Here is a 15,008-nt window from a genome sequence, read left to right as displayed (position 1 = left end):
GAAACTATGAAAAAAATATTATAGACAGCAATAATCCAAAGAAGTTTTATAAGTATATTAGAACTTCCATAAACACAAAAGTTTCTGTTCCTCAATTAAAAACAGACTCAGGTGATATTACAAATGATGATTTGAAAGTGGCTACAACTTTTGCTAGGAGCTTTTACGGATCTTTTACTTTAGAACCTGATGGCCCGCTCCCAGACTTACATTATGAACCCGTAAATCATAGTTCTATTACCTCAGTAGAATTTTCTCCTGATGATATTTTTAAAAAACTTAAAGAACTTGACACCAACAAATCTCCAGGACCAGATAATCTTTCTCCTACTTTCTTGAAATCATGTGCAAATGCTCTTAAATATCCACTCCATTTGCTTATGGAACAATCATTCCACTCTGCTACTCTGCCACTTATTTGGAAAGAAGCACGGGTGAAACCAATCTTTAAGAAAGGAGATAAACTCGACCCCAAAAATTATAGGCCTGTTAGTCTCACTCCAGTTATATCCAAAGTTATGGAATCAATTATTGTGGATAATTTACACATATTTTTGAACCAGCATCAAATAATCCCGAACGAACAACATGGCTTTACCAGTGGAAGATCGGTTGTTACCAACTTGTTATGTTGCCTAAATGACTGGACTGCCGAAGTAGATATGGGACAGGATATTGATATTATCTACTTAGATTTTAGCAAGGCTTTCGATAAAGTTCCAAGGGAAAGGCTTTTGAAAAAATTAAACAGGATTGGAATTCGCGGGCAACTGTTAAACTGGATTTCAGCCTTCTTAAGTGAAAGAAAATTTTCAGTAAGAATACAGTCTTCAAGTAGCCCCCTATATGACGTGATAAGTGGAGTCCCCCAAGGATCTGTTTTAGGGCCACTACTGTTTAATATATTTACATCGGAGCTAAAATACATCATTTCATCAAAGTTTTCGGTTTATGCGGATGACACAAAGCTGTACAACAATCCTAAAATAAACTCTCAGTGTTTGCAAAAAGACTTGGACAGCATTTTTCGATGGTGTACTGACTGGTTGCTACCGCTTAATATAGAAAAATGTGTCGTTCTTCATCTCGGCAAGAATAACCCTCGGTTAAATTATTTTATTAACGGCACCGTTTTAAAAAAGACCGATTGTCACTCTGATCTCGGCGTGTTAATAGACTCACAATTGTCCTGGACTCCTCAAACGTTGCAACAGTGTAATAAAGCCAATCGCATGGTATATCTTATTAGTAAAGTTTTTTCGTCCTGTGACAGTCGAACCTTAGCAAAATTGTATAAAACTTATGTGAGACCTATATTAGAATTTGCTAATTCAGTGTGGTGTCCGGTTCTTCAGCGTGATGTAAATATGCTGGAAAATGTACAGCGACGAGTAACACGGATCCCGTATTCATTGGTGCGTCCCTCATATGAAGATCGTTTAAGGATCATGGATTTAGTTCCATTATCCGCCCGCAGACTTAGAGGCGACTTAATTACAACATTCAATTCATTTCATTACGAAACTTCTTCACTCAGAAATTTATTTACAATAAATACAGATGAGCGGTTAAGAGGCCATCCCAGAAAGCTAAGAAGAGAACTCTGCAGAACCAACATCAGGTTAAACTTTTTATCAAATAGGGTTGTTTATGCTTGGAATTCATTACCGGTTTATGTCGCTATGGCTCCTAGTACAAATAGTTTTAAGAATAGACTCGATAATAATTGATTGTATTTTTAATTTAATTATATGTAAATCAGCATAAGTGTAAAACAGCTAAGTACCAAAATTTGTTTAGCTTTTAGAGTATAATAGGATTCTAATCCTCTATTCTTATTGAATGTTAATAATAATAATAATAATAATAATATCTTTGTAAGTAAAAATATTAAGAGAATAAAAGTTTTGATTAGAAAGTATGTACAGCAGGGGATAACAAAAATTAGCGCTGAATGACATATGTGGCGCCCTCTGGGTAATACATAATTTTTGATGGCGAATTTAGGTTTCTCGTCCCAAAAAACCCCCGCGTACCAAATTTCTTGTTGTTATCCCATGCCTGTCAGGAAATATTCAAGAATAAATAAAATAAAAGTTTAACTTTGACACCCTGTATTTCGGTTATTATCAACTTTCGTACTAAGGTAAGTTAGCTTAAATCGACCTATTTTAAGCTCAGGAATCTAAGGTTAAGTTATGGCCCATTCTTTATTTACCAAACACCCTGTATATAATATATGAATACTGTCAAACCCGCTTATTAGAAAACCGGTTTTAGGAACATCCCCCTTTAAGGAATAGAAATTTGAGGTACCGAAACGTTTCTACTAGGCACCAATGATCGGTTATTAGAATATCCCAGTTATAGGAATACTTTTGCTATTCACGAAGGCTGTTCCAATAATAAGCGGGTTAAGGCTGTTCCTCACGATTCTGAGCATAGCTAAATTCCAATGTAAAAGTTTAAACAAAATAACAAAATAACGCAAAAACTATGGCAGATATTGAGATAATTCTTTTTTTATATAAAAGGTATTAAAAAGTTCTAGTGCACTATTTGCTTATCAATTATTAAATTGTTTAAACAATATGTTTTTTTTAACTTTTTTGCTTAAAATTAACGTAAAAAAATTTAAATTTAAATACGGCACTAGAGACTTTTTTCCACTGTCCGAGTCTGTTTTTGTTTTTAACATAAAGGGTAACACAAAGCAGCTATTTTGTTTAAACTTTTTTTAAAAATCTCAAAGTTTTGCTAAAAGGTATCTCTTTCGGCCTTCTGTCCTTGTTGTCGATATCCAGCCCGCGGCCAGCCAGCAGGTAAAGGAACCCTGTCGGTAGGATTATCAATAATGTTATTACAGGTACAAAAACGAATTAGTGCTTATGAATGGACAAAGATTATTTAGACTTTTGACAAAATTGTTATTATAATTTTTATTTCAAAACACCCTCTAAAGAAACATTACACAATTCTATATTTATAAATGTAATTTCATTTTATCGATCTTGCTCATGATGCTACTCAAATTCTTATAATACGTGTTACTTGTATAAACTTTTTCATTATATGTATTATCATGTATAATATGATATGCATAATCCGTTTAGAACGTCTTTCGACGTTATCCGATCCCATTTTTCATTCAATTCGGCTGTTCCATTGATCTTCTCTAAGTTCTTTGGATTTGGAGCTCATTGAGTTTCTTATTCTTTTCATCCATGTTCTCTTAGGTATTTCTCTCTTCTGTATTCCTGTAGGTGACAATGCAATTACTTGTTTCGGAAGTCTACTGTTTTTCATTCGTTGGACATTTCCGAACCATTTGAGCTGCTTTCGTTGTCTGTCATCCATGACTGTACCTTGTATTCTCATGAGTGCTCTAATTTCTTCATTTCTTATCCTCTCCCGTTTCGAAATTACGGCACTACAGCCCAAATTGAGCCCTGGCCTCCTTTATTTTTTGCCTCCACCCTTGCCTGTCTGTGGCTGCTCTTCTCCATACACGGACTCCTAAAAGGACTTGTGCGTCGCTGTTTACTATGTCTTCCCAGCGCTTTCTTGGCTTTCCAACCGGTCTCTTTCCCAGCATTCTAGCATTCTGTGCTCTTTTTGGTCGCCTATCCTCTCCCATTCTTATCACATGTCCAGCCCATTGCAATCTTTGTATTCTAATGAAGTCTGACAGGGGTGTTTCCTTATAAAGTTGAGAAAGCTCGTTGTTGTATCTACTTCTGAAGATTCCATTTTCCCTCACAGGTCCTAGTGTCCTCCTCAGTACTTTCCTTTCGAATGTGTCGAGCTTGTTTTTGGATGTTTCTTTCAGGGCTCAGGTTTCACTTCCATAGCATGTTATTGGTCGAATTAAGGTTTTATAGATTCTCATCCTTGTATTTCGGTGGACACTTTTAGACCGAAATATATGGGAGAGGGCAAAATAAGCTCTGTTTGCCTGCGTTATTCTCTTCCGTATTTCTCCATCTTCTGATCCGTCGGCATATATTCAATTTCTACTCCCAGGTATGTAAACTTTTCAACCGTTTCAATGTCATCTTGCTTATGTAGTAATCACCTTGCTTAGCAGTTTTCTGTTTCCGTGAGAACATATATTTCATATGTTTTCATTCTGGTGGGATGTAGAGTAACATTATGTTGTTTTATATGCCATTAGATTAGAGTGAAAACTTAGTCTTTAACATATATTTAATATATTATATTCAATTTTACATTTTCCATATATTTAACTATCAGTTCATGTTTGTTATTGATTTCATGTATATTTCATGTTTCTAAATTCATTATCCGTTTCAATTCGCTCAGCAGTTATGTAGGCAGAGATTTCAAATTAATTTTAATCATAATTATTATAGGCTATGCTTCATAGACATAATTTTGGGAGCATGTCAGCTGGAACCTGAAAGGAATGTGTGTATTCTACGGCAGAACCCATAGTAGAAGAATCTACAGTCGAAGAAGACTCTAGAGCTATCCATAAACATAAAAACCACAAAGCGCAGGAACCAACACTGTATCTACAGAATGTTTGAAAAATAGAGGAGACACACATGCCTTTCGTAAGCTGATTTGCCAAACTGGAAAGAAGATCAATTACCAACCTCCTGGAAGGAGAATGTTATCATTCCGATACACAAAAAGGTGATTAATGATGAGATGGATTGCACAAACTATAGAGGTATAGTTTGTGCTATACCTCTAGGCAGTTAATGGATAAATACTGGGAATGCATCAAGACACTACACCAGCTTTTTATAGATTTTAAGCAGGCATATGATAGTAGTATACGAGTGGAACTGTGGAATGCCATGGTAGAACTAGGAATACCAAAGAAATTGATAAATATCACAAAAGCATATATATGTAGACGGAGTTATGAGTGCTGTAGAATTGAAGGAAAATAGTCGACATTCTTTACAATCAACGGTAGTCTCAAACAGGGAGATACCTTATCCTCACTTCCCTTCAGTATCGCTTTGGAGCGTATTGTGAGGAAAACGAGCACAGAAACACTCCTCGCATTATATTACATTATCCTCACATTATATACCTATAACAAAAATGCTTCGCATTATACTAGCTTTCACCGATTAGGCGATTATATAGATATAGTAGTAGGAAATACAACGATCAGTGTCAAGGAAGACTTTATTAGACTGAGAAATTCCGCAAAACAATCGAGGAATAAATGGGGATAAAACAAAATATATAGCTACAACATGAACGGGGCAGCGAGACAGAATAGGGCAAAACGTTACAATGCACCAGAACAACTTTGAAAGGAAAGGGTTCATCAGTTTAAACATTTGGGAGCTACGATCACATCTGATAATAACATTACTCATAAACAATGATTAACAACAAAATACAAAGTGCCAATCGTTGTTGGTTTGCGTTACAAAAAAATATTGAAATTAGATTATGTATCCAGTTGTACGAAAATAAGCATCTACCATTCTGTAATAAGACCTAAATGACGAATGCCTGTGAAACATGGACAATAACAAAACTTAAAAATCGCAAAAAGAAGAATTCTTAGAGGAATATATGTAGCAGTTAAGGATGGCACCAGAGAACTTTAGACAGTGAGAACCAACCAAGAATTGAAAGAATTATATAACCAACCAGATCCTATATAGTTAAAATAATAAAGTCACAAAGACTTATATGTCTAGGATATGTCAAGAGGCAAGAGTATCGTGTCGCCACATTCTCAACATTTCACAAAAATGTATTACATTTCCAAGCCTTAATCAACGTTTAAATTAAGACAGCCAATTTGTCCTTAAAAAAAATGACCTAAAAACAAAAGAAAATATAAGACATTATATTTAAAAAAAAAACCCAACTCAGCAATACCGTGACCTAAAAATATCATGCTGTACGCTGTACCTATCTAATTTTGTTTTATTTAAAAATTTGAAATCTAAATTAATATTGTTCTCGAAAATATAACTTTGCACGTTTCTACAATAATTTACAATGTACATTCTAATTAGCTACCCATAATCCCACTGAAGAAAAGAATGACCACAAGTTAATCGTTTTATTGTTTAGCTTCTTAACTGCCACCCAGGGGGTGTCCGGTTTGTCTATCGGCTCGATAACAGGTGAACAGAATTTTTGATCTGGGCTTTCTGCACGTAAACGTTTACGTGTAGAAAGAAATTTTTGAGAGAGAGGATATTCACCGTTATGTTTTAGAAGGAATGGCCTTAATTGCAAAATATTCTTTTGACAAGTTTTAACAATCTTTTTATGTTTACGCCAGTTATAGACCAGAGAAATAAGGTTTTTGTTGGGACACTTGAGCAGCCAGGTTGCAAATGGATTTTTTGGATACTATATACGTAATACCGTTGATTGATAAATATAGAGGGGAAGATACGAAAGCCTATGTATTATTTTGTTCGCCTTAAAATCTGCCAGTATAGTGGCGAGCCTAGCGTAAATCTGTTGAACTAGCCGAGAACTGACATTTATTTTACGTGGCCCCATCGTGGCCCGTATTCAAAATTTTAACGCAGCAGTCGCTAGCGTATTGATGATCATTTTAAATGATGGCGTTATATCTTTTTTCAAACTTTGTTCGATAAATTAACAACTTTTTGTGTTAATTGCGAAAAACTGTCTAAAAATATGTTTTTTTTTTGTTGAAAAATGAACATATTCACTCGCAAATAACTCGAAAAGTGTTGACTTAGTGAAAGAACTTTATAGAACACAAGTTGCTTACAATTAGTCAGTTTATACACTTCCGGACTTATTTTGTAAGTATTGATTGACCCCCACGAGAAGGAGTGGTACTCACACACCAGGGCAAAGATACACATCGGTACAATATCACTTGATTTCTTTGACATGTTAGCTATCCGTATGACAAGTTTCATGTCAATCCAAGCGGTTCTTTAAATTCGGAGCAAAAACCGTGAGTAAATTATTACAAATTTTGTTTTGTGTTTAAATTAACCCATATCTTTGCAGTGGTGCGTTTTACCACTTACTTTACATTTTTTTCTTAGTAACAGTATGTATGTATTTCGAAATATCACATTTTGACTGCATATTTGAATTCTTGGTATCGTCTTTTAACAATAGAAAAATTGCAGCCTCATTAGAAGAGCCTTAATGAAAATGAAAAAAAATAAGTCATAATTTCATGGCTATTTGAAAACAAGCAGAGGAATGAGTTTTTACTATTTTGTGACAATTATAATCTAAAATAATGACACATTTTTTACCGGTATATAATGCTTTTTAAATAACTTTCGGGTTTCTCTATTTACAATTTTAATTTACTGGTGTCTTTTTGCATCGCTGGGAAAAACCAGTTAGGTATTTGATACGATAGATAGATAATCTCTTTATTTTTCGAAACAATAATCTTAATTTGATTTTTGTTCTATTATAGACTTCTTGGTTCTGGAATTTTGGGTACCTAGATATTTTCCTGAAATTTACAATTGAACCAACCAAGGATGAATCTTTTGTCAAAGATAAACAAATAAATCTTTAAATGATGCATGGAAAAATAAATATTTCGAAACCTTCATCTAATTAAGTCCTTTCAAATTTGTGGGGAAATTTTACTACCCAATTTCTCCGAATTTATTCAATCCCCTTCTCTAGATAATTAAACAGATATTCCAAAATCAGGATTTTGATAATATTTTTCGGCTAAATATGGGTTAATTTCAATTTAATTTGCATATAGTCCAGTGAATGACCGTTTTGGAGTGTAATTTTCAGGGGCAACACCGAATTGCATGAAACTTATGGATTTAGGTTCTACTTACCCTCCACTTCAAAGTTGAATTTGTGCCGTTGGTAGCTTTTACTTGGGGGGTGACAGTCACCCCTTCACCAATTTTAATCAAATAAGCATCAAAAATGGCAGTTTTTTCGTTTAAATCGCTACAGGTAAAAATAGGGTAATTAAATATCTTATTTAGAGTATTCATCTTTTAGTAGATGGGCAAAGTGGTAGTTTTTGAATTTTGGTCAGATCATTTGTTGCTTCGCTAATTGCAAAATAAGACTAAAATTTCGAAAATTGCTATAACTTTTGCGAAAATTAACTTAAGACTTTGTATTGCATGAAAAGTTGAGACAACCAGTACGTATCATGCACGAAAAATTTCAAGACGATTCGTCAATTAATTTAAATTTTATTCAGTTTGTTTATCCCAAAGAGCTTTGGGCATTTTTTGCAATGTTATTGTTCAGAAAATAATAATGATACAGCAACTCTGTGGAAACCACATGAAAGAAGAACACTTATGTTTTCACAGCATTTAATAAAAGCCATAAAAAGTCATTTTGATCATTCCTAAAATAGTTTACTAAAGTAGAGTCATTTTTGGCTTAAAAACAATTTGAATGGCTTTGTTAATATTGACTGTAGAGTAAATCTACTTTGGGATTTCAAAAGCTGGTATTTTTACACGAATTTTCAAAACTTTTCTCCTTGTTCAATAATTGTGGTCAAAGTTAGCCACTTTTATTATTTAATTCAGTTACTTCTATACACATAAAATTCTCCTGTAACAGTGTTAGTTACCATACTCCTCCGAAACGGCTTGACCGATTTTTATGAAATTTTACACGTATATCCTCTAGGACTGAGAATAGGTTTTAACCTATTTTTCATACCCATAATTTATAAGAGGGTTGTCCCCCTGACATTTTTTTTTATTTTTTTGGACAAAATTGTCTACCTTAATTTTATATGGTGTAGAAATAAAAATACATACAATCCTTAATTTTCACTCTTCTATCACCAACCCCTATTTTTTAATTGCCATCTATATATTTACATCTATAAAATTCTCCTGTAACAGTGTTAATTGCCATACTCCTCCGAGACCGCTTTACCGATTTTTATGAAATTATATATGTATATTTGGTAGGTTTTAGAATCGGTCGTAATCTATTTTTCTTATCCCTGAGTTATAAGGGGGTTCCCCCTAACATTTTGTAATGTTAGATGGGGATATGTGAACATAACGTACTCTACAAGACTACGAGTACCTACATACAAATTAAAAAATGATGTTCAAAATCCATCAACAAGCTCCGGAGATATTAATTGGAGCATATGTTTGAATAATCAATTTCATTTTTTGAATGCATGGATTTTAATAATTCCCCTCCACCGACCACGAATCGATTTCGTTAGGACGTAATTTTTAAACTTTTATTAACCACTTTGTTGAAGTTTAAAGTTTACTGAAACTTTTACACATAAACCATATAGCTTGAACTTCAAAATGGCGCTAGTTAGGTTGCTTAATTGTTGTAAACAAAGTATTTGTGAATTAAATAAAAAAAAGTGACTAACTTTGACCGTAATTAACCTAGGCGAAATTTTTTTTCTCGTATCACTACAACCGGGGTGGGTCTTAGCTGACTGCACAACTCGCTTCCATCTCGAATTGTTGTCCATGATAGTTGGGTCAGTGGGTAGCCCCATTCTTCTTAAATCTGACCATATATTATCTCTCTATCGCATTTACTGTTAGAGCTTCTTCCTAGATTAACTTGACAAGACTGTTATTAGGGAGTCTATGGACATGACAACATCTTAAGATGTTGGGATTTAATCTCTTGGACTATGTTACTTGTTCTATACATCTGTTTGACCTCAGCATTTGTTCTCATTTGGTATTGGTTAGTATTCAGGTCGTGATAAGGTCCAAAGATTCTTCCGAGTATTTTTCTCTCAAAACATCTGAAGGGTCAGGGGGAAGAACGATGAATGTCTATCAGCAAGCATTTTCCGTAAAATGAGAAACAAAGTTACATATTCATTGTTTTTCCCCCTTGCATCTAATCTTGTGACGGGATTTTAAGACGATTATGATCTTCATTTCCCCTTGGCCATTCACAGGTTGATAGTACTCTTTCTGGGCTAACAGATTGCTAAAAAATCCCAAAATGGCCAAAAATTGACATTCATCGTTTTTCCCTCTGACCTGTTTTCTGATCTGTTTTCTTTCCTTTGCTTTTGTTAGTCTCCAAATCACACCCATATGAGCAAAATTATTGATTACCCTTCTTTTAGTTTTTAAATATCTGGATTATTTGTACTCTATATTATTCTTATTTGATTAGAATTTTACCTTTTGGATTAATAATAAATAAGAAATTTTTATAATGTACCATTTTTTCCTTTTATTTACATCTTTGAGTAGAGTAGAGTAAATGTTTATTTGCATAAATTTTTAAACATAATTAGTAAATAACTTCACATTACTAATCACATATAAAAAAATATATGAACATCACAGTTTAAAATATACAGTGTGTCTGCGTAACTTAGAACCATATGGAAAACTTTTTTTATTATCAATTTTACGAAAAAAAGTTATTCATAAAGTGCTCTGCATTGTCTAAAACCTGCGATTCAATCATCAGATATCAAATTTTATTAACAGTATACGAGGTATGTCAAAAGATATGAATTTCGCTCAAGAGCAAATTACCTTTATATTTCACAATATCGAAAATTTTTATTAAGAAAAGTTATTTGGAATTAAAAATTATGTTATAATATGCAATTACACTCTTTAATTAAAAAAAAATGATTTTTTTTTCAAATTACGAATACCTAACATTATTTTTATTACGATAACTCAGTTATTAGTAATTTTACGAAAAAAAGTTATTCTTTATAAAAAGGTCTACGTAGTCTAACGACTAAGATACAATTATAAGATATCAAATTTTATCAATTTTATACGAGGTAAGTAAAAAAATATGAATTTCGCTCAAGAGGAAAGTACTTTTATTTTTCACAATATTGAAAATTGTTATTTTAAAAAGTTGTTCGTAATTTAAAACTATGTTTTAATATGCAATTACGTCCTTCTACGTGAAAAATAAAGGTTTTTACTCCTAGCGAAATTCATATCTTTTTACATACCTCGTATAAAATTGATAAAATTTGATATCTTATAAGTGCATCTTAGTTGTTAGACTATTCAGACCTTTTTATAAAGAATATCTTTTTTTGTAAAATTAATAATAACGGAGTTATCGTAATAAAAATGATGTTGGGTATCCGTAATTTGAAAAAAAAAATCAATTCCTTTTTTTTTCAATTAGAAGAATGTAATTGCATATTATAAATACTTTTTAATTCCAAACAACTTTTCTTAATAAAATTTTTCGATATTGTGAAATATAAAGGTACTTTCTTCTTGAGCGAAATTCATATTTTTTGACACACCTCGTATACTGTTAATAAAATTTGATATCTTATGATTCAATCTTAGGGTAAGAACAGAACAAGTGGGTCGCGGTGGAGGTGGAGGTCGCGGTCGATGTCGATATCCATGTAAAACAAACACATTGTAGTGAATGGAAGAGAACAGAGCTTTTGAAAATAAAATGAGTTTGTTTTACATGGATGTCTACTGCGCGGCCTACAAGGATGCTTCCCTGTGATTGGTCCGTTCGAACCCAAGTTGTCATTACCTGCGCTATCTGAGTTGATACTTTTTATTTAATCCCTTTTTTGTATTCAGTTTATTTTTGAATTTCTAAAGTAATTAAATACAGTAAATTTTTGAAATATGAAGGAGAATCTGATTATTTATAGCTGACAGTTCATCACTATCATCACTTGACTGACACAACATCGCAAAAGCACAGTCTTTTTGTCATTCAAATTTCATTAAACTACTTCACTTGATAGTGGTTCTAGCTCGACTGACAGCGCAGGTGATCTCCTCAGCTATCAGGTGGCCTCCTCAGCTATGTGCTGTCGACATCGACCGCGACTTTACTAGTAGCATCCACTGCGACCTACACCTCCACCTCGACCCACTTGTTCTGTTCTTACCCTTAGGATTTAAACCATGCAGAGCACCTTATGAAGAATAACTTTTTTTTCGTAAAATTGATAATAAAAAAGTTTCCCATATGGTTCCAAGTTACGCAGACACACTGTATAAACAGTACAAATTACATGTGCTGATCAAGGCTGATAGGCCAGGTACTCCACCACAGTAAAGGGCTCAATTTTAACCAGGTGTTGAAAAACCGTTTTTTTAAAAGCTTTATAGTTTGTTTCCCTTTGAATGTCAGGTGGGAGACTATTGTAAAATTTAATACATGCTTACAAAGGACTTCTGTCTGTTAGAGACAATCTATGAAGTGGAAAATTCAAATTAACCCGCGAGCAGTCGCGCCGTTAGAAAAAATCTAACATTTTATCCTTTTTCGCGATAACTTAATAAAAAATTTTGCAACATAACTTTCCACTCGTAAGTGCCTCGAAGAAAGGTGTAGTAATGCGTAGGTTTTTTTTTCTTCTTTTTGTGGAATTTATGGCTTTCGGGAGAGCCAATTAGCTTTAATAATTCTTAGAAATGATATTTCTAACATAGCAAGTAAATAAAAATACTATAAAATAAAAATTTGTTGTAAATTCGTATTGTGAGATAAAATCTAACACGCGACTGTTCACGTTACATAAGTGAGCGCGACAGCTCCCGGGTTAAGGCTTCTTGTAATCTAAATTCATGAGTTGGTAGCAGGTGATAAACAAAGTAAAATTTTTAAATAGGAACATAATACATTCATAGATAGCTGAAAAAGTGAATATATTAAATAATTTAAATCGGCATCTATTAAATAGGAACATAATACATTCATAGATAGCTGAAAAAGTGAATATATTAAATAATTTAAATCGGCATCTACAGGATTCTCCCGCCTTTCATCCTAAGATCACCAGACTGCCTTTTTTGGACTATGAACGCATTTGAGCTATCCACTGAAGCACCCCAGAAGATTAATCCATATCGCATAACAAAATAAAATTTTGCATAATACATACTGATAGTAAGAATCCCTGGTCTAGATAGCTTTTCAATACTCTTAATGAGTAGCAGGCTCTATTTAGTTTTTTGTCGCATTTTTCTGGTTGTGGTCAATATGAAGACCAAGTAAATAACTTAACTGATCTAGAAGGTTCTGTGTTTTGTGATAGAAGATTGACTGTATCTGGGAACTGTTCTCGTGATTGGCTGGTTCTAGAGTAAACAAAAACTTTTGTTTGGCATACATCGTGTCTGTCTTACTGTATTTTATTAATGTATTGTTTTATTACTATGCCCAAGTTTTATATTTTTTATTTGTAGGTCGGGGTTTAAAGTCAGGAGACAATTTCAAACTTCTATATGATCTAGCTGATAAGTTAAATGCTGCAGTTGGTGCTTCCCGTGCAGCTGTAGATGCTGGATATGTACCAAATGATATGCAAGTTGGTCAAACAGGAAAAATTGTTGCGCCTGTAAGTAATCTGACATATTATGTTTAAATATTAGCAAATATAATGCATCTTTTATTAGTTTCACCTACTCGATCATAGTTTACAACACGTTTACAAGTGAACATGAAACCAAGATAAAATGTATTTTGATTGGCCTCGCAGTAAACTTTTATATATCATGAAAGTACTCCTCTCATTAACAAATGATCCAAATCCATAACTGCCATTCAATTATGGAATCTGTTAAGTTTCTAGTCATAGAAAACATTAATTTCCTTAATTCCACAATCAATTTTATTATACAGTATCGTGCAAATGTCGATTTTTATTTTTTAATTATGATTTTTTGGCATATATATCATACTAGTGACATCATCTACCTGGGCGTGATGACGTAAGCCATGATTTTTTTAAATGAGAGTAGGGGTCGTGTGCTAGCTTATTTGAAAGGTTATTCAATTCTCTATTCAGTAATATAAACATTAATATAATTATTTATACAGGGTGTCCAAAAAAATGTAATAAAATTAATTGGCACAAAAAGACGAATGTATGTAATTTATTTAATTCAAAATACATTTTACTGCTGTCAGAAAACAGAAAAACATATTTATTTGAAAAATAAACATTGCTTTTCGCTTAAATTCAATGTTCAAGCTGCCATCTGTCTCATGGTAGTTTGAATATTTAATTTAAGCAAAAAGCAAGGTTTATTTGTCAAATAAACATGCATACATTCTTCTTTTTGTGTCAATTTTTGATTTAATTAAAAAAAAAATTGGACACCCTGTATAAATAATTATGTTAATGTGTATATTACTGACTAGAGAATTGAATAACCTTTCAAATAAGCTAGCACACGACAGCTATTCTCATTTAAAAAAATCATCGATTACGTTATCACGCTCAGATCGTGACGTCACTAGTATGATATAAATGCCAAAAAATCATAATTTAAAAATAAAAATCGACCTGTTTCGGGATATATTTCCTTGAAGTCACCGGCTTACGAATTAGCGATTTTATTCCTTTCATTTGCACCATACTGTATAATTCTGAAAATTTCTCAAACAATCGTGAAGTATTTATTGAAAGCAGGCTTCTGAACTTAAACACAGAAGTCTTCATCTACTTTCGCTCTTACTCATATTTTATTTTTTGATTTAATTGTCAATACCTAGATTCTTCTACATTCTCTGTTTTAGGATCTATATATTGCTGTTGGTATTTCTGGAGCCATCCAACATTTGGCTGGTATGAAAGACAGCAAGACTATAGTTGCTATCAACAAGGACCCTGAAGCTCCAATTTTCCAAGTTGCTGATTATGGACTGGTTGCCGACTTATTTAAAGTTGTTCCTGAATTAACTGAGAAATTATAATAAAATTTTGTAAATATTTTTTGTGAAATGTCCAGAATTAGTTAAAATATATATTTTATTCTAATTTTTGAGTAGTCAATACAGTTATAACCCCAATATTACATTCATTTGGAATAATTATAAATAATAAGATGGTGATCATTTGTTGTTGTGTCCACTGTTAACACTGTAAACATTGCCCTAATTAATTTTCAATTGTAGTGGACTGAAAAGCTTAATAATCCTCCAGTGGCGCACCCTTTAATTTCTCTTTAGCGGGAGCTTGTCATAAATTTTACGTTTTTTTGAACAATTATGTTGTCTTTAAATAAATGTTGAGAAATTGTTAT

At 32.9% G+C, this 15,008-nt stretch overlaps 1 protein-coding gene across 1 annotated transcript in view; it reads left to right on the top strand.

The window, feature by feature from the left end:
- LOC114339157 (electron transfer flavoprotein subunit alpha, mitochondrial) overlaps positions 1–14,743 on the top strand; it is a 44,727-nt gene extending 29,984 nt beyond the window's left edge. Inside the window, exons 5-6 of the mRNA XM_028289789.2 lie at positions 13,167–13,318; positions 14,503–14,743. Of these exons, the coding sequence (XP_028145590.1) occupies positions 13,167–13,318; positions 14,503–14,679 (329 nt within the window). The 3' untranslated portion in view covers positions 14,680–14,743. The remainder of the gene's footprint in view (positions 1–13,166; positions 13,319–14,502) is intronic.
- Positions 14,744–15,008: the final 265 nt, after the last annotated feature.

The sequence above is a fragment of the Diabrotica virgifera genome, chromosome 10 (assembly GCF_917563875.1).
Source record: "Diabrotica virgifera virgifera chromosome 10, PGI_DIABVI_V3a".
Classification (NCBI taxonomy): domain Eukaryota; kingdom Metazoa; phylum Arthropoda; class Insecta; order Coleoptera; family Chrysomelidae; genus Diabrotica; species Diabrotica virgifera.
This window is presented reverse-complemented; position numbering and strand designations above follow the sequence as displayed.